Source organism: Stegostoma tigrinum, chromosome 31, assembly GCF_030684315.1.
Source record: "Stegostoma tigrinum isolate sSteTig4 chromosome 31, sSteTig4.hap1, whole genome shotgun sequence".
NCBI lineage: Eukaryota > Metazoa > Chordata > Chondrichthyes > Orectolobiformes > Stegostomatidae > Stegostoma > Stegostoma tigrinum.
This window is the reverse complement of record NC_081384.1, coordinates 26,696,653-26,722,183: the sequence shown is the minus strand read 5'-3', so window position 1 is coordinate 26,722,183 and position 25,531 is coordinate 26,696,653. Positions and strand designations below refer to the sequence as shown.

General features: G+C 40.0%; 1 protein-coding gene and 1 long non-coding RNA gene across 2 annotated transcripts in view; one reads left to right on the top strand and one right to left on the bottom strand.

The window, feature by feature from the left end:
* Positions 1-4,443, top strand: part of LOC132206114 (uncharacterized) — an 82,390-nt gene extending 77,947 nt beyond the window's left edge. The window contains exon 4 of the long non-coding RNA XR_009442835.1: positions 3,432-4,443. This is a non-coding gene — a long non-coding RNA (uncharacterized LOC132206114). The remainder of the gene's footprint in view (positions 1-3,431) is intronic.
* The window catches only part of LOC125466329 (BMP and activin membrane-bound inhibitor homolog), a 48,145-nt gene extending 22,902 nt beyond the window's left edge, over positions 1-25,243 (bottom strand). The window contains exon 1 of the mRNA XM_048560690.2: positions 24,839-25,243. Within this exon, the coding sequence (XP_048416647.1) occupies positions 24,839-24,914 (76 nt within the window). The 5' untranslated portion in view covers positions 24,915-25,243. The remainder of the gene's footprint in view (positions 1-24,838) is intronic.
* Between the last annotated feature and the right edge of the window lie 288 nt (positions 25,244-25,531).

Here is a 25,531-nt window from a genome sequence, read left to right as displayed (position 1 = left end):
CCATTGATAGTATCGAGGGCTATTGCAGGCTTCAGTGAGACATTGACAGAATGCAGAGCTGGGCTGAGAAATGGCAGATGGAGTTCAACCTGGATAAATGCGAGGTGATGCATTTTGGAAGGTTGAACTTAAATGCTGAATATAGGATTAAAGGCAGGATTCTCGGCAGTGTGGAGGAACAGCGGAATCTTGGCGTTCAAGTACGTAGCTCCCTCAAAGTTGCCACCCAGGTGGATAAGGTTGTTAAGAAAGCATATGGTGTTTTGGCTTTTATTAACAGGGGGATCGAGTTTAAGAGCCGCAAGGTTATGCTGCAGCTCTACAAAACCCTGGTGAGACCACACTTGGAATATTGTGCCCAGTTCTGGTCGCCCTATTATACGAAAGATGTGGAGGCTTTGGAGAGGGTGCAAAGGAGGCTTACCAGGATGCTGCCTGGACTGAAGGGCTTGTCTTACGAGGAGAGGTTGACTGAGCTCGGACTTTTTTCTCTGGAGAGAAGGAGGAAGAGAGGTGACCTGATCAAGGTGTACAAGGTAATGAGAGGCATGGATAGAGTCGATAGCCAGAGACTTTTCCCCAGAGCAGGATTGACTGCCACGAGGGGGTCATAGTTTGAAGGTGTTAGGAGGAAGGTATAGAGGAGGCAGAGGGAGGTTCTTCACCCAGAGAGTTGTGAGCACATGGAATAGTTTACCAGTGGTAGTCGTGGAAGCGGAGCCATTAGTGACATTTAAGTGACTGCTGGACATGCACATGGACAGCAGTGAATCGAGGGGAATGTAGGTTCGGTTATTTTATTTTTGGATTAGGATTATTCCACTGCACATCTTCGTGGGCCGAAGGGCCTGTACTGTGCTGTACTTTTTCTATGTTCTATGTTCTATGTCCTTACCTTGCTTACTATCATCCATCCCTTTGCCTGCCCATCTTTCTCTGTCCCGTGGCTCCATCTTCACCTATTCACCTACTTCCCCTGACCCCATCCAACCCGCACTCCCCCTCCCATCTTCAGCCCCCATGCCACCTTTTCATGGCTACTATCAGTTCTGAAGAGGGATCACTGGACTTAAAATGTTAATTCTGCTTTCTCCCTACAGGTGCTGCCAGACCTGCTGAGTTTATATAGCAATTTCTGTTTTTGCTTGAGAACTTCAGCATATGCAATTCTTTGTTTTACCCTATCTGAACCAATGGGTTGCCTCAATTAATAATAAAATGCATGTAAGAAATTCATAACTATATAATTGAAATAACCAGCAGTATGGGGATTGCCCCATCCAATTGGTATAATTGTGCACTACAATCTGAGGATCTCAGCTATCCGAGCCCTCGTTCAACAGCTAGCATAATGTGTTTAATCAATTCGATATTGAGACAGCTCAAAGTTAACTTCAACTTTTCACCATACAAGGCAAACATATTCCATGTGCTCCTAAATCAATTAAACCGGGTTGGAAATACCACAGAACTCTCTACAACAACACTGAACATCAAACTCAAGTCCAAATGAACTTCTTGAATTGTTAGAAAATTAAACTCACAACTGCAAGAATTATTTCAGTTGAACAGCAATGGATCCATTTCTGGGGAGACTAGATAAAATCTAATGCCTAGAATGAAGGAGAAAGATTAGGCTAAGAGGGTTAGCTGACATAGGGTGGGAATTGTCCTGTGTGGAGCTTAAACATGGACAGTTTTGTCAAATGACTTGGCTCAGTGCTGCATATTCTGTGAAAACCTATGTAAATTCTGATATCTCCATCCGAATACTTGAACCTCCTCAAAGACACATCGTCAATCAGGGTGATCTGGTCTATTAGGGTCAACTACCACTTCCTTACAGAGTGCACCCCTTCAACTAAATGTATCAAATTCTAGTCTGGGTACCTCAAATGGAAAGGTGCCCAGTATTCAACACAGGAATGTAGCATTCAATATTAAACATGTGTTTTAATGCAAGTTTGGAATTTTCACTATTCTTATAATTGCCAGCATACCTATCTGTGATTAGTTTGAAAGCCAGGCCAGCAACAATATGCAACTATGCTTCAGGTATGCAAATTTTCAGTTTGTTGCAAAATCTTAAATTGTCAATTTGTATTTAATAAGTAAATGCAACATCTTCTACAAAGAGACTCTGGGGTCCTAAATATGTCAGTAACTAGCTTGGAAAATGCTAAATATACACTTCATTATTTACATTGAAGGTAAGTGGTTTTGGCTTTGTATCAACATGAATAATACAACGTAAGGATATAGGCTCACACCACTTCATCTTCCCATCAGGTATAAGTCAATTTTCATATTCCTGATCAACCAAATTGCTGGTCATTGCATCTGAACTTGTAGTGAACTCTCTTTGAGTCCTAGCAAAGACTTACAGGTCCTCAATCTTCCTACCTCATGGACATTCACTTGCTTGCAGGAGGCACAGGGTAACTGGTTCACATTTAGAAAGTCTCTGACACATTAGCAAAAAGCCACAGCTTACAGCAACTGATGTGGGGAAATAAAGTGGCTTCTTTTGGACACAAGATTATTTTTTACTTTTGAGAAAAGGAGAGCACCTTCCTTTCTGGAGGTCTAATAGCTTTTAGCCGAATAATCACACCCATAACTTAACACAGCCACCTGGGAGCCAAGTGCATACTTCTTGATGGGCATATGGCCATTGTCATCAACAAACTGGGGTCACCACTCCACACAGCAGTCAGCTATTCTTGCTGGTCAAAACTCATTTTTTACACCCCATGGCTCCAGCTCACTGGCAACTAAAAACTTCCCTATTGATTGAACAAACAGCACTGTAAGCAACACTTAGAATGTCAGTAATCTGCTTTTATAAAGTGCAGTAATACTTTACACAATCCTCAATTTCGATTTTACAGTTCAACCCACAACCAAAACTACAAAAACATAAAATGATACAGCCTTGACAATGACCTAATCTTTTAAGAACTAATTGTGGGACATGGGTGTCACTAGCTAGGCCAAGCCTTTATTGCCCATCCCTAGTCACCTTTGAGAAAGTGGTGGTGAGTTGTCTTCTTGACCACTGTAGTGCATGTGCTGTAAGGAGTGAGTTCCAGGATTTTGACCCAGAGACTGTGAAGGAATGGCAATGTATTTGCAAATCAGGATAATGAGAGGCTTGGAGGGGACTTGCAGGTGGGTGGAGTTCCAGGAAAGGGTATAGGAAATGAAGGGTGATATAGTTTTTCAGCAGTTATTCTTCATATGACAAATCGATGATCTTAGTTAACTTGTTACAGTGACATACTAGATGGACGTGAGATGCTTCTTGGAAGGAAAGGTCAGGCAAAGATTGGTGCAGTGGGATCTGGACCAGCCATATGAATACAGTAGCTACAAGTGCAGGTCAGAGGCTGAGAATTCTGTGTTGAATAACTCTATCCATTATTCCCCAGTACCTGTTAACAATGGACAAGTCAGGAATCAGATGAAATACTCTCCACTTTCGGGATGAATGCAGTTGCATCAACACTCAAGAACCTCAACACCAATCAGGAGAAAGTAACTTTCATTGGCCAACCCTTTGTCTGTTCTACTGCAGTTTCTTTTCAAACGTGACACTTAAATTGTCAACAGCAAAAGTGACAGACTTTGTGTCTGAAAGTTTCAAGTGTGTAGCATGCATTAGAGCAAATTTGTTACATAAATAGATACCAATCAGGTTGCCTCAATAGTACTTCTCAATGTACTCAACATTGCACCACAAGATATTGGCATTCAGGGTGTTCAAAGTTCTTGGCTCTGTTGTTTTCACTCTAGCATCAACCTTATTGAAATGAAAAGGTTAAAACTTCTTCCACTAGACCTGCAAGATGAGATGTGAATAAGGGCATTAATTTTTTTGTAAATTGACCTCTCATGGCTCAATTCCACTTTTTATGGAAATGAACAAACGATTCATCAAACATTATCTCACAATATGAATCTAAAACTGCCTCATTTCAGAGGGAGTCCTATTTCCCAGTATTTTAATTACCATTGATTTACTTCTTTGATAATTAACATATTTCGAAATGGAGGAGCACATGTTAGTTACATACAGATGCGCCTGGTTTATCATACTATCTCGTGTTATGAATATGGCTGCTGCCTTGAAGATTCTTATTATGACTATGACTCCAATTCCAAAAAAAATGCAGAGAGAAAAAGTCCAGCCTCAACAAGTTTGTCTTTGAACATTCTGTTAGTTGATGCTTTCAAAAAATTATATGGAGCCCTCATTATAATGCACCAACCAATCAAAACTGAGGGGAGTTATTGATTTTGATCTCCACTGAGTCCAAAAACATCCACAGAAGCTTTGCTTTTATGTAAATATTTTTAATCATTCTGTTCAGATGTTTTTTGATGCAACTCTAAAGCATGCTCACTTTAATACACTGAGAGAAAATTCACAGCTTTTCGTAATTGTATGGAAGACAAATGGAGATTCTAATCATTCTGTGCTTTGGCTATTATTCAAGCCACTTTGAATGATTCAGTAATGAAGAGAAATAAAAGCATAAAACTCTACAAGTGATCTAAACAAATTTCTTGTGTTTTCTGTTGTCCACACCTTGCATTTATCATTTCCTTCTCTCTCCGATAGCTCACACTGTGAAATTATGGATAGATAACTGGGATAGCTGCTCCCTCTTCCCCTCATCCCAGCTTTTTGTATATCTTGTACAGAGAGTACAGTGACATATAGAAATGTATCACATTCCCTAATCTAAAACTCTAAATACAATAACTTACAGAAATGATGAGCAGGAAAAGAGCGACTGATCAAGCTTGCCCCATACTCATGATAGTTGGAACATCATGGCTAGACTTCTTAACTATTACCTGCCCTCTAGCCCATCTCCTTGGAAAAACAAAAGGAGAAGTGACATAATACTCTGAAAAATGTTTCCCTACTTTGTTCAGGGATCAAAACAAACCTGGATCACCATGTGTTATCTCAAAAGCTACTTATCTTCTACATGATCCAATCTCTGCATCAAGGACCATCCAGTTCCCTCTTGAAGTTATCAGAGAGTCAGCACCAGCCACAACACATTCCATAGGCTCACTACGATCAGTGATAACACTTATCTGTCTGGGATAAGAAGAACTGTCTAACATCCGGTCCATTCTTACCCTCTTACAGTTCAGGGTCTTGTGCTTTTGAGAGAAGAGGGTTCAAAACTCTGCTACTGTAAATTAAGGAACATGTGTTCACTATTTATATGGACATGGTTCAGCAGGACTTTATTTGAAGATTATTCCCCTCAGGTTACAGTTCCATGTGATCTGATAACCCTGATGATACACTCAAGCTGTGAGCATAGTATCTATTTATCCTTTAATGTACAGTTTAAATATATGTCCCCAGATACCCCACAACACTAATTTGCTGTTACTATCTCATTTACAGCCGTGCATTTTCAAAAGATACTTTTTCTTTGAATTTTATCTTTCTGTAATAAGTTAATGATTTTAAAAAAAGGTGTTTCAAATGACAGTCAACATTTGTTTTTATCCTCCATATAAGAGGAGAGGACTTTAGATCAGATACTGACCATTCAATCCACTGAGGATGCTCTACCATAGCTGATCTGGGTATGGTCTCAACTCCACTTTCTTGCCTGTCCTTCAAAACTTTGTTTCCCTTAACAATCCAAAATCAATCTCACTCACACTTCAATAAATTCAATGATCCGGCTTCAAGTGCATTCTGGGGGAAGAACATGCCATGTACTATTGACCTTTGAGAGAAAGAAGTTGTCCTCACCTCAATCATACACAGGAGGCTTCTTATTCTAAAGCTGTATCCTTTAGTTCCAGTTTTCTCCACAAATGGAACCAGTCTCCAAGTATCCAGCCCAGCAAGTGCCCTCAGGATCTTATACATTTCAAATATTACTCCTCGATCTTCTAAACATCAACATCATCTCTGTTGACTGCATTAGATCAGGTATAGTCACTGAGTCATGCAGTATGGAAACAGACCTTTCAGTCCACTTCATCCATGCCGACCATGTTCCCAAACTAAATTAGTCCTACCAGCCTGCATTTGGCCTGTATTCCTCCAGACCTTTCCTATTTATGAACTTATCCAAATTTCTTTTAAACGTTGTAACTGTACCTGCATCCACCACTTTCTCTGGCAATTTTTCCACACACTAAACACTCTCTGTGTAAAAAAGTTGCCCCTCATGTCTTTTTTAAATCTTTCTCCTTTCACCTAGTTTTGAACAATCCCACTTTAGGGAAAAGGCCTTTACTATTCACCTCACTGTTGCCCCTCGTGGTTTTATAAACCCCAACTTGCTATGTTCCAGTGAAAAAAGTCCCAGCCTATCCAGCCACGCCTTATAACTCTAACCCTCCATTCCCCGCAGCATCCGAGTAAATTCTTTCCTGAACTCTCTCCATTGAAACTTGACTTTTATAATTGAAAACATGTTCAAAGAGTGAAAAACAAGTGCAAATTAAATACAAGTCCAATCATGTCTTGTTAATCTATTTACTAATTTATTGTTATCTGTTATCTAAGTAAAACTTATATTGTATCCTTCTGTGTTGACTTTTTCTTGGATTTTGCTTCAAGAAGCTCGGGGGCATCTGTGAAGATTTGACATTTCACCTATGCTTCCCTCCTTGATGAGCACTTTCTGGAGTCTACTCTAACAAGACAGTAGAAATATGCACAAGAAAATAAGATGCAGTTATTCATCTGAGCAACTGAAACAAATCAGAACGTTTTCAGTGAAACATTGTTTGATATGGGCACTCTTTCCTATAAAAAAGCTTATGTGACGAGATAAGTCATGAAGTGCAAGGTGTATTCAACGCTTATGAGAGTCTGAGAAAATACAAGTATAAATCAGTGATGAAATAATTCAAAATCTGAAATTTAAAAGCTTTAAAATTGTAACAGTGAGGAAGCTCAATGCAATTTGATATTATTGATATAAAACAAAGAATTGTGGATACTGGAAATCTGAAACAAAAACAGAAATTGTTGGAAAAGCTCAGCAAGTCTAGCAGCATCTCTGGAAAGAAAGCAGAGTTAACATTTTCAGTCCAGTGGCCCTTCTTCAGAACTTCAGATGCTGCCAGGCATGCCAAGCTTCTCCAGCACTTCCTGTTTTTGTTTGACATTGTTGATGTAGCGGTAAAAAACAAGGTAGAGGTGGAAATAGTGCTGCAGGCCTTCATTGTAACTGAAACTAGAAGAGAAAGATTGCATGAAAACCTTACAATAAGACTCAACTCTCTGCATGATTTTTATTGTCCAAAGATAGAAAATAATTCAAAACTTAAAAGTCAGGGAAAACGATAAAAACACCAAAGTCACTAACTGAATTATTTCTGTAAAATTTGCTTAAATTCTATCAGTGGACTTGAAGGGATCAAAAAATCCTTGGCTGTGAGGACCAACAATTGCAATGGGGTATTAACTACAGCTCATCTCTAATGCTCATACTACTGGGGTTTGTGATGGAAAATACCATATCTGCAATGGGCCAGCTGGTGCAAACCCTATTGTTGGCATGTCCTGGGTACCTGCCCTGACCTTGACCGAGATTGGCTGATTCACCACTGCACAGGGACTTTGTCTGTTCAAATCTTTTCTCTGAGCAATGAAGGAACAAGTGAAAACCTCAGTGCTGTAGTTGGAACCTTTGGCGAGGATACTATCAGAAAGTTATCCATTACAAAGTTATTTATTAAAATAAATTAATGCCTCTTTTAATATATCCATTGAAAGAAGGGGTTCATACAATAATGTGGTAATTGTATTTAAGGAGCATCTCAAGATCCTTACTGAAAGACATAATCACCCCTATCCACCGATACACCACAGAGTTTAAACTATACTTTCCTAAACTAGAAAGGGGATTCAAGAAGAAGCATATGGTTTATCTTTGTGTTTCACTTTAAAAAATAACTATAGTTAAAATGTCAAAAACCATATCTATATATGTTGGTATCAAAGGAGATTGAAAAGGTAACATTTTAAATTTGACATACAGCAAGGTGCAGACCTTTCTTGTGACCTTCTGCAATATACCAGTAAAATTGATAGATGGATGAAAAGTTTGGAGAAACCGAGACTCATGACCTCATGATACATTCGAACGAATAACATAAAACTATTTAAGAAGGAGATATAAGGGAGAAAGAAAGTGTTGGATATGCTGCTATGGTTAGATGAAATAATGTAGCAGATCAGACGGACTGAATTGCCTGTTTCTTCATTATAAACTCTAATATAATTCTATGTAATCTGAATGACACTTGTTGAGTTTTGTTTTATTGTAAGGGGAACTCGCTTTTAGAAATTGTTTCTTTCAGTTCTACTTTTCTTATTGTTATAACTTCTTTTTAAAATTCACTCAAGGAGTAAGGCATCCCTAATTGCTCTTCTGAAGGTCAAGCCCTCAATCAAGTAAAGAGGAATTCCCATCAGATGGGATCCTGGTGCATTTGGTCATGAGCTTATCAGGCCAAGAACTTGGGCATCACCAGCTGGCTGCATAGTGCACTGGCAGGATCCTTTCCTTGTATGGACTGAGGAGCTGAATGCACATCTGACCATCCTTCTCAGCTCTTTCTGCCCTACAGTGGGTCATCATCCTCTATAATGAGACAAAAGTAGGAATTGAGTGAGGGATGAAAGTGGCTGACACAGTGTTTAGCGCTGGTGCAGGTGAAGGAAAGCTGGCGAGGTGTCCTAAGTGAGTAGAAGATGCAGAGGCCATAGTCTGGAGGCTTTGGGTGGATGAATGTGAGCAAAGGGAGCATGTTGCAATCAATGCTGACAGTGTGAGGGCAGAAGCCTCAGCAGGAGGTGGGTGCAGTAGCAGAGACAGCAAGAGTGTGACCTGGCAGAGAGAGGATGATGGCAGGAGGAGCAAATTGTTGGCCGTTCCTCAGGATGGTTGAGACTGCATTGATCTGGGTGCCAGCCTTGTGCCAGGCAGGCAGGAGGGGCCTGGTCCTGGGGATAAGGACAGTCTTCCTCCATATCACTCCATTCATCAGGACCTCCGGAACCTCGTCCACAAAGTGGAGCACCAATTCACAGTTTGTCAGGGTAGTTGTAACAAGCTGTGGAGAGCAGCTCAAGACTGCCAGCAGTTGATCAGGTGTATAATAGACTTTTAGACTTAACACCAACATCAGGAATCCCAGGATGTCTTGGCAATGGTGAGTACTGTCATTTAGTGAGCAGGAGGATCAGTAGCGCATTGAATGAGAGGGCACCGTAGGGGCATGGCACCTAGTTACTGACTCAGGCTTGGAACAATAGTGCGCAAAAACTCAAACCTCATACAGAGAAACCCTCTTTGAAATTCAAAGATAATGCCACTCAGCCAATTTCTAAAACAGTTCAGGGTCAATTAGTAACAGTCATCCCTTTATTCAGAGGGGAACCCTGGCCATAATAATGCTTAAAAAATGCTTTGATTCTAACGTTGCCAAAACTCCATGAAGGAGTTTTATCTGCTGCCTGCCAAATTCACACTAATTGAACAAAAAAATATTCCCAGGCTATAGTCTTGGCTACAGCCATGGCAGATTTACCTTCATCTTTGTGGATGAACCACGGGAGCAGAGAAGATCGCCTAAAATATTAAAAGTAACCTATGCTCGAGCACATGCAGGTGTGGAGTAATGGATACAAATATATCTTTCAGCATTCTGCCATGCTGTCCTCTGTGCCAACACTTCTGTTGTTTTAACAGTTAATCTGAAGGAAATAAAAGGGGAAATCACAATTGCTGGGGAACCAAAAAAACAACCTGTCAATACATGAACAGGTTAACATTTTGATTGTGATCAAATCTTCAGTTTAAATGTTTTCTTTCAAATGTTTATTGACCTGCTGTGCACTTCCAATTTTTTTTATTATTTAAGCAATTGCTTATCAACAATATTAATTCTCAGAGATGAGCTGACTTGATTTTTGAATTTTGGCTGCTAGGGCCATTTGTCAGATGATTTTTGGAAGACAAAATGTTCCCAATGTGAAGAAGAAATGTAATTACAAATACATATTAGTCTTTTGTATTAGGAATTTCCAATAAAGAAGCTTTCACTATGTGCGTATTTTCAAATATATATCCAAGATTATATCTTAAGAAATTACACCTAAAATATGCTGATATTTCTATTTACTTTTGTATTTATAGTTTTATGTGTTTATATAATGTCTATGAAATGTTAGTTCATGATATCACCATGATCTTCTAACGGGTTCATCTGATTTTTATTTCAGCTTTATTTTGAAGGCAATATTTTTGTGTTCAATGAGAAAGCAAAAGTGAATAATTTTCACTTAGTTTCAATATTGTGTAGGGCGTCTGTCCTCTATGAACTTGGTTGGTTCTATCCAAACTCAATTCAGTTTGTATTTACAGCCAATGAAGAGTTGAAATTTCCCCTGGTCAGTCTGACATCAACAGCGAGCTACCCTTCTAGCTCACTCTGCCGAAACTGCCCTTGACATTTTATTTAATAACTGTATTCTAACCTAACTTTACAGAATATATTCACAGAGCTAATAATTTCATATTTTTCTGCTGCTGCCTGTATTTATCATGTTCTGTTCCTGACTTGACAGTGGCACTTTCTGATGAAAAGGTCTTCCTCAAGAATGACCACGAAAAGGCCACCAAACCAATTAAACTGACTTCTTTCATACTTTACAATTTCTCCAAGTTACTGACGGACGGGTTGACAGAGCCATGTCTTGTTTCCCACAATTATTCCATGAGGAGACCTTGGAATCTGAGATGGACACGGTGAGTGTCTTTGCCAGCTGAAAAAGATCATGAATTTCTGCCAAGACATTCCGAGTGCAATAAGTGAGCTACTGTGTGTTACACACAGACCACTTCTGAGGCAGAGTTGGAGCAACATGATGCAGTGCTAAAACATCCCAAGAGGAGCTCCAAGGAATAGAACTGGCCTATGTCCTTGTAATGAGGTCAGCCAGCTGGGCCTCATAGAATATAAGTTCCCTAACTGGAGCAGATTAACAACCCCAATCAGGGAGCTGTGGCTCACAAATAAGAACAGAAGTGTCAGACATCCAGTCACTCTGAGAGCAGGATCAGTGTCAAGGGCTTCCCTTGTGCAAATGAAGGGTGACTCGGTGATACCGGCCTCTGTGGAGTTATTTCAGTTTTCATGTAGATGTAGGTCAGCATTGGGTCTTCAGCTCCCTGTCTTGGCTATTTTACCCCATCTCATCATCACTGGATCCACTGTGTCGTCTGGTGTACTTAATTGACTCATACGAAAAAAAGCTTACTGAGCAGATATATTTCTACTTAAGAAGCATTTTAAAAAGATGTTTAATCACTCATAGTGAATTTCACATCTTAGACAAACATTATATTATTTGCTACACGATATATTATTCTGCTGCTAAAGTGCAGCAGAGTCACTGTACCCCAAAGGTAAATGTGAACATAGATTGAGATCAATTAGGATTCAACTATTACTTGATGAGTGTAGTTCGAAGGTGGGAAGGTACTTTCAATTATCAGGCTACAGCTCTAAAGAATGTGATAAATAGAACACCGATCTTTTGTTGAGGTTATTTGTGAGACATGTATGAAATGTGACAAATATAGGGGAGGTGATGGCCTAGTGGTATTATCACTGGACTGTTAATTCAGAGACCCAGGTAATGTTCTGAGGACCCAGGTTCAAATCCCACCAAACAGATGGTGGATTTTGAATTCAATAAGTATCAGGAAATAATCATCTAATGATGATTATGAATCCATTGCTGATTGTTGTAAAACCCCATCTGGTTCACAAATATCCTTTAGGGAAGGAAACTGCCATCCTTACCTGGTCTGGCCTACATGTGACTCCAGGCCCACAGCAACGTGACTGACTCTTAACTGCCTTCTGGACAATTAGAGATGGGCAATAAATGCTGCCTGGCCTAGAGATGGCCTCATTCCGTGATTGAATAAAAAAGACTCAATTCCAGGGTTTATGCTAAAAGATAGAACCTGAACAAGTTGAGCGATAACCACAAAATGGACTATGTTTTGAATGGTAAAAAACTGCAGCACGCTGCTGTGCAGAGAGACTTGCGTGTCCTTGTGCATGAATCGCTAAAAGTAGGTCTGCAGGTGCAGCAGGTGATTAAAAAGGCAAATGGAATCTTGTCTGCCATTGCTCGAGGAATGGAGTTTAAAAACAGGGAGGCTATGCTGCAGCTGTGTAGGGTCCTGCTGAGGCCACACCTGGAGTACTGTATGCAGTTTTGGCCTCTTTACTTGAGAAGAGATATACTCACACTGGAGGGGGTGCAGAGGAGACTCACTCGGTTGATTCCAGAGTTGGGAGGGTTGGATTATGAGGACAGACTGAGTAGACTGGCCTTATACTCATTGGAATTCAGAAGAATGAAGGGAGATCTTATAGAAACATATAAGATTATGAAGGGAATAGATAAGGTGGACGCAGGGAGTTTGTTTCTGCTAGCAGGTGAAACTAGGACTTGAGGGCATTGCCTCAAAATAAAGGGAAGCAGATGTAGGACTGAGGTCAGGAGGAACTTCTTCACCCAAAGGGTTGTGAATCTGTGGAATTCCCTGCCCACTGAAGTGGTTGAAGTTACCTCACTGATTGTTTTTAAGGCAAGGCTAGATAAATGTTTGAACAGTAAAGGAATTAAGGGTTATGGTAAGAGGGCGGGTAAGTGGAGCTGAGTCTCAAAAAGATCAGCCATGATCTTATTAAATGGCGGGGCAGGCTTGAGGGGCCAGATGGCCTACTCCTGCTCCTAGTTATTATGTTCTAATGAAAGGTATAGTAGTTTCTTACAGCTTCATACCATCTCAATTTCTGCACAGCTACTGAATTACTATGAAAATTATAACTGCAACACTGGGAAACACAAAACGCAATTTGTATACTTCAAGCTTCTACAAATGATATGGAGATAACTGAGCAGATAATCTGCTTTAGCAGTGCTAGTTAAGAAATAAATATTGTTCAGAACACCAGGAGAACAGAATGATTTTTGGTCCCAATCGACTGACTACTCTGAAAGATCCTAGGTTTATGATCTCTCCTGATCTCCAGCAGCACAGCTTTCCTTTTTGACTGCACTGAACTGCCAGACTGGATTACGTGGTCTGGTTACTAGCATGGACCTGAATGCACAGGCTACAGGCTGAGAGGTGAAATGGTTACTATGAGGCGAGGTTGTCTGTAATCTTTAATGACATTGCTCACAATAGTGAGGCTGCAATGCTGTTTTAAAATGATTTACAGATATATGAAGATAGGCAGAAAGATGTAATTTCAGATATTTCAACCTATATTTCTCTCTTAGCTATGTACAATGCAATATTGATTTTATTCCTGGGTCAGGCAATTCCTCATAATCTGCTCAGATCCCTTAATGTGGAATAGCTGTGCACCCCTGCCATCTCTCAGCTATGGCCAATCTGAAGTATTTACCCATTCTCCCACAATACTCTCCTCTGGATATAACATTGAGTTACATAAGGATGTCAGATGAATTCTTTCTAAATCAGGCCACTCTGAGCAGGAGGCTGTGGAGAGGATCACATCTGCTGACCGTCTGCCCCTCTTCCCCAGTCTGTGCCCAGCTGTCATTAGAGAGGGAGCACTCATTGCCAACCAATGCTGTTGATGGGTGAAAGAGAGGTGGGCACTGCAGGAGTTACAGTGCTTTATTTTGACCTCCAACATCATTTTGATTAAGTTTTTTCCCGTTCTCCCTACCCCTATCCTTTGCCTTGATGGTTTGCATTGCCCAGGATGGGCTTTGCATGTAAATGTTTAATTAGTTACACTGGTGTTAGTTAGGAGCTAAGAAAGGCAAACAGAAGTCACAGTGATTTGGTGGTGAGAAAGTCATTCAGTTGTGTGTGATAGCACTTCTAATATGAAGAGAAGAAAAACGATAAAGGCAGACCCAGTCCCCCTATTCTGGGTTACGTTCTGCCTGGGTGATCTTGCAGAGGGAGCATACAGTGTCCGCCAATGCTCTCAATGGCTTAAGAGAAAGGTGGGCCCTGCGAGCATCAGAGTGCTTTATTTCCCCTTCAACTCCATTTCCATTTAGCCCCTTCATGCTGTCTCCACCCCTCCCTCATTTTGATGAACTCCATTCCCTGAAATGGGCTTTGCTTGCAAATATCTAATTGGCCAAGTGTGTGATTTACTGATGGTGGTGGTTCATAGTTTAAAACAAGAAAAAAAATGTCACGCTGACTCAATGGTGGGAAAGTCCACTTCTGGATATGAAAAAATTCTTAAAGCAGACCAAAAGCGATCTTGTGGTGCAGTGGTAGAATCCCTACCTCTGAGCTAGGACCCTGGGTTCAAGTCTTGTCTGTGTAGAAGTCTTGCCTAGAAGTGTATAACAACAACTGAAGTTGATTAGAAAATACAAAGCGGATACATGGAGAAACCATTCAGTTGTGCGTAAGAGCACTTCCGGGCATCAAAGTGAAAATTAAAGTGGACCCAGAGGGCTCTTGTGGCACAGTGGTAAAGTCCCTACCTCTCAGCCAGGAAACCTGGATTCAAGTCCCACCTGCTGCAAAAGTGTGTGATAACACCCCTGTGCAGACTGATTAGAAAATACATAAAGCAGGCCCAAAGATAGATGTGCGGAACTGTCCATCCTAGGCTTGGACTGGCCTATGTATGCGATTTGTGCCTCTGTTTTAATCATTGCATATGGCACGAAACAGACTCTCAGTACAACTATTCCACATTGACCATCTTCCCAAACTAAACTAGTCCCACCTGTCTGTGTTTGGCCCATATCCCTCCAAATCTTTCCTATTCATGAACTTATCCAAATGTCATTTAAACACTGAAACTGTACTTGCATCCATCAGTTGTCTAGCAGTTCATTCCATACACAGATCAATCCCTGTGTAAAAAAAATTGCTCCTCGTGTCCTTTTTAAATCTTTCCCTTCTCACCTTAAAACTATGCCCCCTAATTTTGAATTCCTCTACCCTGGGGAAAAGGCCCTGGTCATTCACCTTACCTATGCCCCTCATGATTTTATGAACATCAGTAAGGTCGCCCCTCAGCCTCCTACGCTCCAGTGAAAAAAGTCGCAGCCTATCCTGTCTGTCTATTTTTATATCTCTGGTGTTCAGTAATAAATGATGTATCTTTTCTGCCATGTTTCCTGAGTTATTTTCTGGCTACTATTGAGCTAGGTGGGTTTTTACAACAATCAACAATGGTTGCCATGAGTCTGACTTTTTACTTCAGATTTTTATTGAAATCAAATTTTACCATATTCCACAGTGGAACCTGTCTCAGACAGTCACATGAATCCATGGGAGATGACATTTTATTACAACTTGTCTCATGTCAGTCAAAGTTTCTAGATTACTAGTCGATTGACATTACCACTACTCCATCACTTCATTCATGGAATGTGGCATTACCAACAAGGCCAGTAGCTATTTTCTAATCCTGAATGTCTTTGAGAAAATGGTGGTGAGCGATCTTCTGTCATTTATTTGGGTGCAGGCATACCCATAATGTTGCTAGTGCCCAATGGGTTAAACAATGTTACAGAAATCCAGTGTCCTTAGAATCACAGTTGCTGTTGAAGGCGTCTTTGTTGTCTTTAGAGCCCCACGTTTGGAAGGTGCTATTGAAGCATTGCTCCAGGGCACCTTGTAGATGCTGCACACTGCTGCTATTGCACATTGATAATGGAGGGACTGAATGTCTAAGGTGGTGGAAGAAGTGCAGAACCCTCTCCCCATCTCCCTCTCTGATGAAGGGTCTAGGCCCAAAATGTCAGCTTTTGTGCTTCTAAAATGCTGCTTGGCCTGCTGTGTTCATCCAGCTTTACACTTTGTTATCTATGACAATTGAATCGGCTGTTTTGTCCTAGAAGGCGATAAATTTCTTGAGCGTTATTGGAGTTGCACTTATCTGTCACACCCTTGACTTGGGGCTTGTTGATAGTGGCCAGGCTTTGGATAGTCATGAGATGAGTCACTTGCTGCATAATTCCCAGCTTTGGCCTATTTTGTAGCTATAGCATTTACATAGCTAGTCCAGTTCTGCTCCTGGACGAAGTGAACCATAATGCTACTGAATGTCAAAATGTGATTGTTAATATGCTCTCTCATTAGAAATGGCCTTTGTCAGCTGGCACTTACATGAATGAATGATCTTATTTATTTGAAACTGCTCATATGAAATGTTTCTGCCAGTTTACCTCCTATTTTTCTGTTATAACTAGGCACGAGAAGGTACTGAAGGGTGAAGGAAGATTCTGTGATCTGAAAACTAGAAATAGGGTTGCCATTCAGCAGAGTTTGAGCAGTTCACTGGGCAAATTGAATAAATTGGAAGCTATTAAATGTTGCCTATACACTGCATTTCTTTCATCCCCTGAATTCTTCTCTCCCTCTCTTCCAACATTAACAATTTCTTACACTCCTTGCCAGAGATTAAGATCATAGACAGTCATATGTACCCATGGAAGATGTCATCTTATTACAACACAAATATCTCTTTCACTTTGAGTCTCCCACATCTAAACTTGTTTAGGTTTTCTTGCTATTTATTGTTGACTTTCTCTTCACGTACACACATTGTATGGTTAGAATCAGGTCACATGATGTCATTTGTTTTCTATTCACTCATGTAATGTTAGCATCACATCATTCATTCTGGAATGCCTTTGAGAAAGTGGTGGTGAGCTATCTTCTGCAGCCTGTAGGTACACTCACGGTGCTATTATTACCCAATAAGTTAAACAGTCACTACGCAAGTCTGCTCTCTGCTCTTTAATAGAAGTGTCAACTGGTCTAAAATACCTTTATTAAAATAGTTGAATTTTATACCAACGAATTAATGCATCTGTAACCAATATCCCACAGCATGACTTCACTCTAATCATCAGTGAACTTCTTGCACAGCTTCTCTTCATTAAGGGGTATAATCAAGAGCACTACAAGATGTGGAGAAGTCATTGTAAAAGCTATCCGACTTCCTGCAAAGTGATGTTCCTGCAGAGTAATTTCTATTAAGTGTATCTCAGAGGAAAACCACTTTGATATTGGAAGCAAGCCCTGGGAATTTTATTCTCTGCTTTTCATCGCATGTCTATCTCAGAAAGTGAAAGTGACAGCAGCAGAATCCTCCGAAATTCCAAAAGTATTCTGCCCGGACTTCAGGTGCCCCGTCTACCCCAGCTAGCACTAAATCCATTCTAAGTCATAATCTGCCACCTAAACAACGAATTGTTGTCCCGAAACCTGAATATGTTTCCTCATTACCTTGGTCGGTAAATGATATGAATCATACTGACCTAGAAAGTTCTTGTTTTGATACCAATCAGCTCTAGCTAAGATCTCAGTAAGGGCAGCATTGGGATGCTATAGTCAGTTCTCAAACCTTACAGGAATATATTGACATCTGTGGGGGTGCACTGCAAAATTCACGAGAATGATCTTGAAGCTAAAGGGGTTAAATTCTGAGATAGATTTTGTGAATTAGTTTTATGTTCCCTTGAGTAAAGAAGATTAAGCTGTGAACTTGTTGATTTTTTTAAAAAAAGACAGTGAAATAGTTTTCGACAGAAGACAGAGAGAAACAATTTCCTGTGGTGTGGGAGTTCAGAACAAAACAGCAGAACCTTAATCATGGAGCTTGAGCATTCAGACTGATGTCAGGAAGCACTTTGTTGCATAAATCAGTGGAAATGTTAGCATTTTAACAAGCTAGGTAGTCAACAAATACTCTCAAACAAGTAGGGCATGTAGGGAAGTGCCAGGAGATGCACAGGAGCCATAAATGGATTCAATAATTGACTAATTATCTTACTGACCCAGTTGGCCATACTAGTTTGGAATCATTTACGGACGTTTGAATCCATCATTCTTATCTTATTCAAACCTGGAGGCTGCTGGCATCACTGCAATAGTAAAGCAAACAGACTGATGCACCTCTAACCTTTTGTTTATTGGACAGATAACAGGCAATGATATTAATGGAAACATATACCGCATGCAATTTGACGCTTGTTCACGTTCGCAATGCTTTGCAAATCCACTGCTTCAACTATACACTGCTCACTTGGCAATTTGTAACATCAGGACTAATCATTTGGTTCAAATCTTCTAGAATGTCATTTTGAAATTTATACTCTCTGCGTACCATAACCTAAAGTGTAATGACGGAGTGTGAGTACTGAAAATTCCTATGCTAGTTTGTAAAATCCTTTGGAGTAGATAACATCTTTCCAAGCGTGTTTTGAAAGGGAATTTGGTGGTGTAGTGTAATTAGATCACTGCCCTGGGATCTGATTTCAATTTTCCCCCAAATGGATAAACAGTGTCGTCTCCCAGCCAACCATAAGGGTCCTGATAAAAATGAGTTTGAGTCGTCTGTTTCACTCCAGTTCCTTATGGGGTCCACATATGCAATCTTAGCAGATTCTCCTGGCATTTGAACAAGGCAGCATTCCAAATTTCCTGTTCAATCTAGGAACTTGGCAATTAAGAGGTTATACGTTTGCCAAGAGCAAACTGGAATGGACTCCAGATATCCCTTGGTCAGTCTTCGCCTGTGTTGCACAGAACACAGTACAAATCAAATACTATTTCACCACTCTCATTCAGGTTAGGATCATATGAAGTCGCTTTGATTAACAGCAGGTTCCAAAGCCTGTGCATGAGGAGTTTACAACAGGTGCCAGACCTATAGAGCTGAATATTTCATGTAATCTTCTCCTGATAAAGATTCAAAGAACAAATGCCAATATCTTTGCTGCAAAATGAATCAGTTATGCCAACACTTGCCAGCTAAATATGTTTACTCATGTCGAACATTCTGCACAGCCCCACAACCTGCAGCGGGGATTCCAGACAACCGTTGGATTGATAGTGTGACCAGACCGGAAAGTATCTTCAGAAGCTGTTGTACTTCCCAGAGACAGGCACTTTACAGCTGATCCATACACTGCCTGGTTTGTAAAATACTTCATATCAACCAATGTAAACATTAAAAATGCTTTCTATTCCCCAATCACTAAAATCTTTCATCTTGATGGGGATAAAACTTCATAAATTAGATGCTTTAAATTAATGCAAAGTATAGATATGGCTAAAGTAAGCAATCTATTTAATTTGTATAATGATTGCAGTACTAGATGGTGTTGTAACATCATTTAGAACATTTTTGGAGAGGATTAAGATTAGAAAGCCATTTTATCAGAGACTCATAAAGCAGGTAACTGGTTTTATGAAAATTGGTATTTTTTTTAAAGGAGCTCAAACTGATAACGGTCGAGGTGTGATTTTGTGATTTTGCAGGTCAAGTTGACATGTTAATAGTATTACTGCACTTTTTAAAAACATAATAATGGATGGAAATTAGGGATCTAAACTTAACATTATTGTAGGCCTAAAGTGAGATAATCAATTTGGCAGGAGAGAGGCCTGCACCATGTGTTCGTGGGTATCATGGGTATCAGGGCCACAAGTAAATTGGGTCAGGGGCTTTCTTTATTCAGAAACATTGTTGACTGCCCAAAATCATTTCTGACCCATCATAGTAAATTGGTTTGTCCCAGTCAGATCTAATTATGAAAAAGTTTCTATTAACAGTGTCAGGTTTGGAATTGCTAAACCTGTGGTCCCTAAATGGGGCACTAGGAGAAAATATCCCAAAATGGTTGTGTTTACAGATTTGGAAGGAGCAAGAGGCCTTCTTCAGACCCAACATACTCTGGGCCAATGTCAACTACCATCACTCCAAGGCCTTGCCTCCACCCGCACCCAGATTTACTTCTGAATACTGGCTTGGAGAGAAATTGGCTAAATTCCGAAAGAAAAGATTTTTGGGTGAGCTGCACCTATAGCCCATCTGATTTATTCGATGAGTCTTATGCTTGAGTTTACTTTGATCTTCAGCTCGGTGTCTTCCAAATGCACTATTAGAATTGCAGTCAGTTTGGACTGGTACGTTATTTAGGTCCCTTATGTTCTCAATAGTAGGTGGTCCTGTGGTTGTGGTAATGGAAAAGTGAGAGAAGGTCAATTAATTCCATGTCAGGACACTTCAGATGAAATTGGATTGATGAGCAATATGATCTGTTTTTTCCTGAACCACTTTCTGAAGAATGAGTGCACCACAATGACTGGATGAAATCCGTGTTCCTTCTGGGTAATATTTTCCAATTTTTTTCTGGATATTTTTCCTTCAATTTGCCAATGGTGGCTGCACATCACTGTGAAGTTGCTCATGAGTGAGGTAATTGGACAAAATAAAGATAACAAACTCTTCCAAGTGAGCAATGATCAGCCATTTGACAGGAACAAGAAAGTACATTACTCCAGTTCCCATTAAATACTCCAATCTGTAGGCTTTTGTTTCTTGACATTTCAATCTCATGTCCTACCTTATATCAGCCTGGCCTGCACATGTTGCATTACTTTTATTAGCGACTAATTAACTGCATGGGTAGACGTTCTTGAGCTGGCAAGGAGAACAACTGAAAATCCTGGCCACCCTTCTGGGCTCTGACATGTGATCAATTTTCCGGTCTCTGTTAATGCCATTCTCCAATCTGTAGGGGGAATGTATACAAAACGTGCCAGCATTGGTCAGCCGTTATTGTTTTCCCTCTCCAAGGACGAATGCTGGGTCTTTCACTCAACACTCGCAAAGAGATGCTGAAATCAGGAAGTCACTGGGAGTGCCAGTCATGGGTATAAAGTGTGGCCTCAGCCACTGACCTGATGTAATCACACAGTGAATGTCCAAATCACTTAAGTGCCTTATTTCTAGTTTTATCCTCTTCCACTCCAGCATGTTTCAACTCACAGCCAAGTACAACCCACGTGGACATAACCTAAGACTCAGTCATTAAATCTTATTTGAATATACAAACTAAGAGCAGGAATAGAACATTCAGTCCCTCCAGTTGGCTGTTTCGCTCAACTACATCATCATCAAAATGCTGAAGGGCTCAACACCTATGCCTGATACCCGTTGACTCCCTTGTTCATCAAGAATCTACTGGCCCTGCCTTAATAATATCCCATGCCCCTGTTTCCACTGCTCGCTGGGGAAGTAAAGTTCCACTGATTTACAACCCTCTGATAGAATATTGTTTTCCTCATCTTTGTTTTAAACAGGAGCCCCTTATTTTTGATATTGTGTCTCTTAGTTCTCGTCTTTCCCGATAGGGGGAACATCCTTTCAGCATCTCATTCTCAAATTCACCAATAATTAACCAGTCCTGCAATTTGATAAATAGTTCAAATCGTTATGAAAAAAAGCATTCTCCAATTTATTGTTAAAAGAGTAGTTACAACCCCTTAAGAATGTGACTCAGTGTATATTTCAATAGCAACATAAGGACTGATGACTGCAAACTGAATTTTTTTTCTGCTAAACCCTACCAGGCATGAGTTTTTAGCACAGAAGTATTTTAATTCTGCTATTGCCTTATCGAGCACTTTCGTAAACACAAAGGTTGTTATTATTTTAATCCAGTCCTCTCCGTTTAGTGCTTTCATTTTGCCAGTTTTATTGCACCCACCAACACTGTAACCTACTGCTTCATACCCTCTAGTTTTTCACTTTACTACACTCCACAACTGAATATAAGTACAAACTAGTCTTAGTTTTGTGCCAATGAGGCCCTGAACTCCTCAACTAACATGTACCTGTGAGACACTAAGTTAAACGTCTGCTAGTTGAATGGACTTTGAAAGGATGATAAAACCTACGCTGAAGATTCCATGTACCAACCATAAAACCAGACAAAGCAACCACAGCAGAAAGAACTGTAAGAAGTAACATCTAGAAAAGAAAAGGTCAGTAGTTTGGCCATTTGAGTAAAGCTGAAAGCTACAGATGTCTCTTCCAGAGAGCAAAACCAATAAAATTAAAAGTATTCATTAGAAATGAATGTACTGCAAGTAAATTTGATCTTTCTCTGCACCTTCTCTGTAGCTGTAATGCTATATTCTTCATCCTGTTCTATTAGCCTAATAAATTACATAAGGTATGATTTGTCTGGATAGCATGCAAAGCAATACTTTTCACCATGTCTCAGTACATTTGACAATATCAAACCAATTTTTTTTATACAGGATGAATCAGTATGTGTTACTTGCAAGTTTCATTTGTTTTCCCTGATGTCTACTTTGACACATTGGATGACAAAAATTACAGAGCAGTTTACAGAGTTATAGTGGATGCAGGATGGCAGCACAATACAAATCGGTTAGCAGATCTGCCTGGCAGGAGTAGCTACAGCTAGGAACAGCATGTGAAAAGTTCCTATCTCCATTCTGTGGCTCCATCCTCCCACACCATGGTTGAAATGGAAAAGCCAATATATGGCCATTGCAGATGCAGGAAAGAGAAACAGACAGCAGTTTTTAAATAATGCAGATGTGAGCAAATTATTTAACATGGACAGTGAAGATAGAGCTGAAGGGCAGGAGTATGACATTAATCAGCCTCAAGTGAGAATAGTGATTAGGGGGATTGTTTTCCCAACAAGAAACTAGAAACTGCCTGTTGGCTCACCAAAGAGAAGAAAAGGAACAGAAGTCATATGGAGCACAATGCCTATTGGAAGGTGCGTAGAACAATGTAATTGTTTGGATTATATAAAAGAATACACTGTTAAGATACATGGGTGGATGCAAAGTCTATGCACATGCTCAGTTCGAGACCAGATTATAAATAATGGCAAGATGCCATTTTTTTTCAATTGGACATTTCATTATATCTTAGTCCCACAACTCAATGACGCAAGAGCGTTAGAAATAAAACATGCTGCCTGCTGTACAACTCCACAGCTTCAATGAAAACATATTTACAACGTCACATCGACTGCTGCATAGAATAAAAGCCTCTTTCATTGTTTTGATCCTGTAATGCAGACTTTAAACTTGCATGATACCCAATGCAGCCAGAAATTGCATGTGTTTAAGAAACTGGACAAAGATGATCAGTGTTAAGAAAGCCTATTTTTGTTATTTCCACAGTCGCTAGAACATAAATGTGTGGTTAGCAAAATCCCCACAACTCTGGGAGTCAAGGTTAGCAGCACTCCAGTTGGGAGTCAAAATTAAACAAGTCAGAGAGCTGTTTCTGGGAATTGAAGTCGTGTTATTTCCTATCTTTCCAGAAGATGCATGCTCTTGTGCAAATCAAACTCCAGTATTTTCATCAACATTAAATAAAGCAATCTTAAACTAAGCATTCCAATTATTTCTCCACAGCCTCTTGAGTTTTGGAAGTTTGGGAAATTCATTTACTGAAACTTCCTGATTATACATCACCTTCATTTATTGAAGCATCAGACGTTTGATTTACATACTTAGGAATGTGAAAGTAGATCAGCTACTTGAAGCTGCAATTGGGTAAGAATTGCACAAACCTGAAAATGATGGAACTTGAACTTTATGTTTAAAGCTAACACAAGGAAAGTTGCACATCAGCATCTAAACATTCAAGGTCTTTTTAAAAATAAAGTGAAATGCAGCATATCTTTCCAAATTGGTTCACTTAGAAGCACAACCATATTTAATGAATCGGGGAAGACTCTGAGCATTTATGGCATTTTGAGTGGGAGGGAGGGTGGAAAATTAACCATTTAACATAATGAACATAATGGCTTATGGTTCAGAATTGACTCTCAAGTTTGAGTGCTACTTATTTTAAAAGCTTAACATGTTCTTCATAAATTAATTTTGTATTTTAATAGGGTGGTTTAAAAAAGTTTTCATTAAGCTAGTAAGTAATTTCACATAAATATATTAAACATTAGTATGCATATATCACAGCATGCAATTTCTAGGCTGTTATTAGTGACGATAAGGAGGGCTCAGTGTGTAAGTAGCTGAAATAGGAAACGTTAATGGTTCGTGTCTTTGACCCACTTTTGTCCACAGGCTTTGTAAACTTGGATCAATGTTTATAACAAAGCCTGACCCCAAAACAACCCCTTTCATCAGATCATTGCCAACCTAGCTGGCTTAAGTCGGTCCACTGGAAAAAGCCTGAATTAGTGAGGCTTTCATCTGTAACAAATTAGGACTTTTTTTTTCGATTTCCTCAGAGAATCAGTTGAAATTAACAAAAGGGAAGAACAGAATTTATAATTTCATTTTCATTGTTAGAGAGGGGGAAAAGTAAAGACACATATGAAAAAATAAAAAGAAGAAAATGTGGGGAAAAATTGTTGCCTGTATTTTGAAAGGGACCTTTGTTCTAATTTACTCCAAGAAACTCTGACAAATATTCTCATGCAATTAGTGCAGTTCAAGCTCGTCTTGGTCAATAATCTAATCGTGTTTTCTTTTGGCTCCACGCTCCAGGAAACTCGCTTAACAGTCATTAATGAGTTTCTACAGCCAGCCCCTGTCACAACTCATTTCATCCCTCGCTCCTTAATCACTGGCGTCCGGGAAACACCGCAAGACTGGTTAGAGCCACCGGCAAAGCGGAGTTAAAGCTCCTGTGTGCTGTCAGGCTACACTTCGCATGAGAGAAACACTGAGAACTTCGTTAAAGCAGCTCCCTGCTATATTCTGTGCATTTCCCACTTAGAGAAGAAATTTCGATACGAGGCAAATATTGCAAACGGACAGCCAGAAGAAATTGAACTATTATGAAACAAGTTTCTAAAGTGCATTTTGATAACTTTTTCCAATAAAAACAAAGAAAATGGAAAAGTTTGTTTCCTCCTATCTGTTCTCAAACTTGCTCAATCTGCAAGATCTGGTTTGTCAGTTAAAAAAAAACTTGCCTTTTGTGAACAGGATGGTGATGACGCATAATTTCAGTTTCAGCCACAAAGCCATCAAGTTGGGATGGCGATCCATTGATTCTGTTTAAGTCACTTTGCCACCACTTCAGTGCACTTCTATCCGGTCGGAGCAGCGCCTCAGTCCCCAGCAGGAAACCCATGTAAACACCAGCTCTACTTTTATTCTCAACTTTCTCTTTCCCTCCTCCAAGTCACTGAACTTTCTCTCTCTCTCTCAATTATCTCTTTGCTTCTTCCGCTGAAAGTCTGGCTAATTGCCACGCCAGTCACATTCAAGTCCAGAGCACAGCAGATCCACGAATGATGTCGAGAGAAATTCACCTACAAATAGCCCATATCTTTCCCCCAGTCCTGGTGATATGCGGCAAACAGCAGCGAGTGGGATCACTGTTAAAAACTTCCTGCTTTCGCATTGAGGCTCGCTGCTGCCCCCTCCCTTTAGAGATCGGTCCTGCTAATAACTTGACTGAGCTGCCCCCAAACCGGGCACTAAACGAAACTGGCATCCCTGAGGAACCTTATCACATCTCGTAGGATTTCCTGGAGTCCTTCCAAAAGTCAAGGAATTTAAGGTGTAACGGGAAATTTAGCAAGTTGCGTTATTGAACTGAGAAAAGTCTTTTCCCCCTTTTTTCCTTTATTTAATGCGTTTATATGTATGTATATAAATAT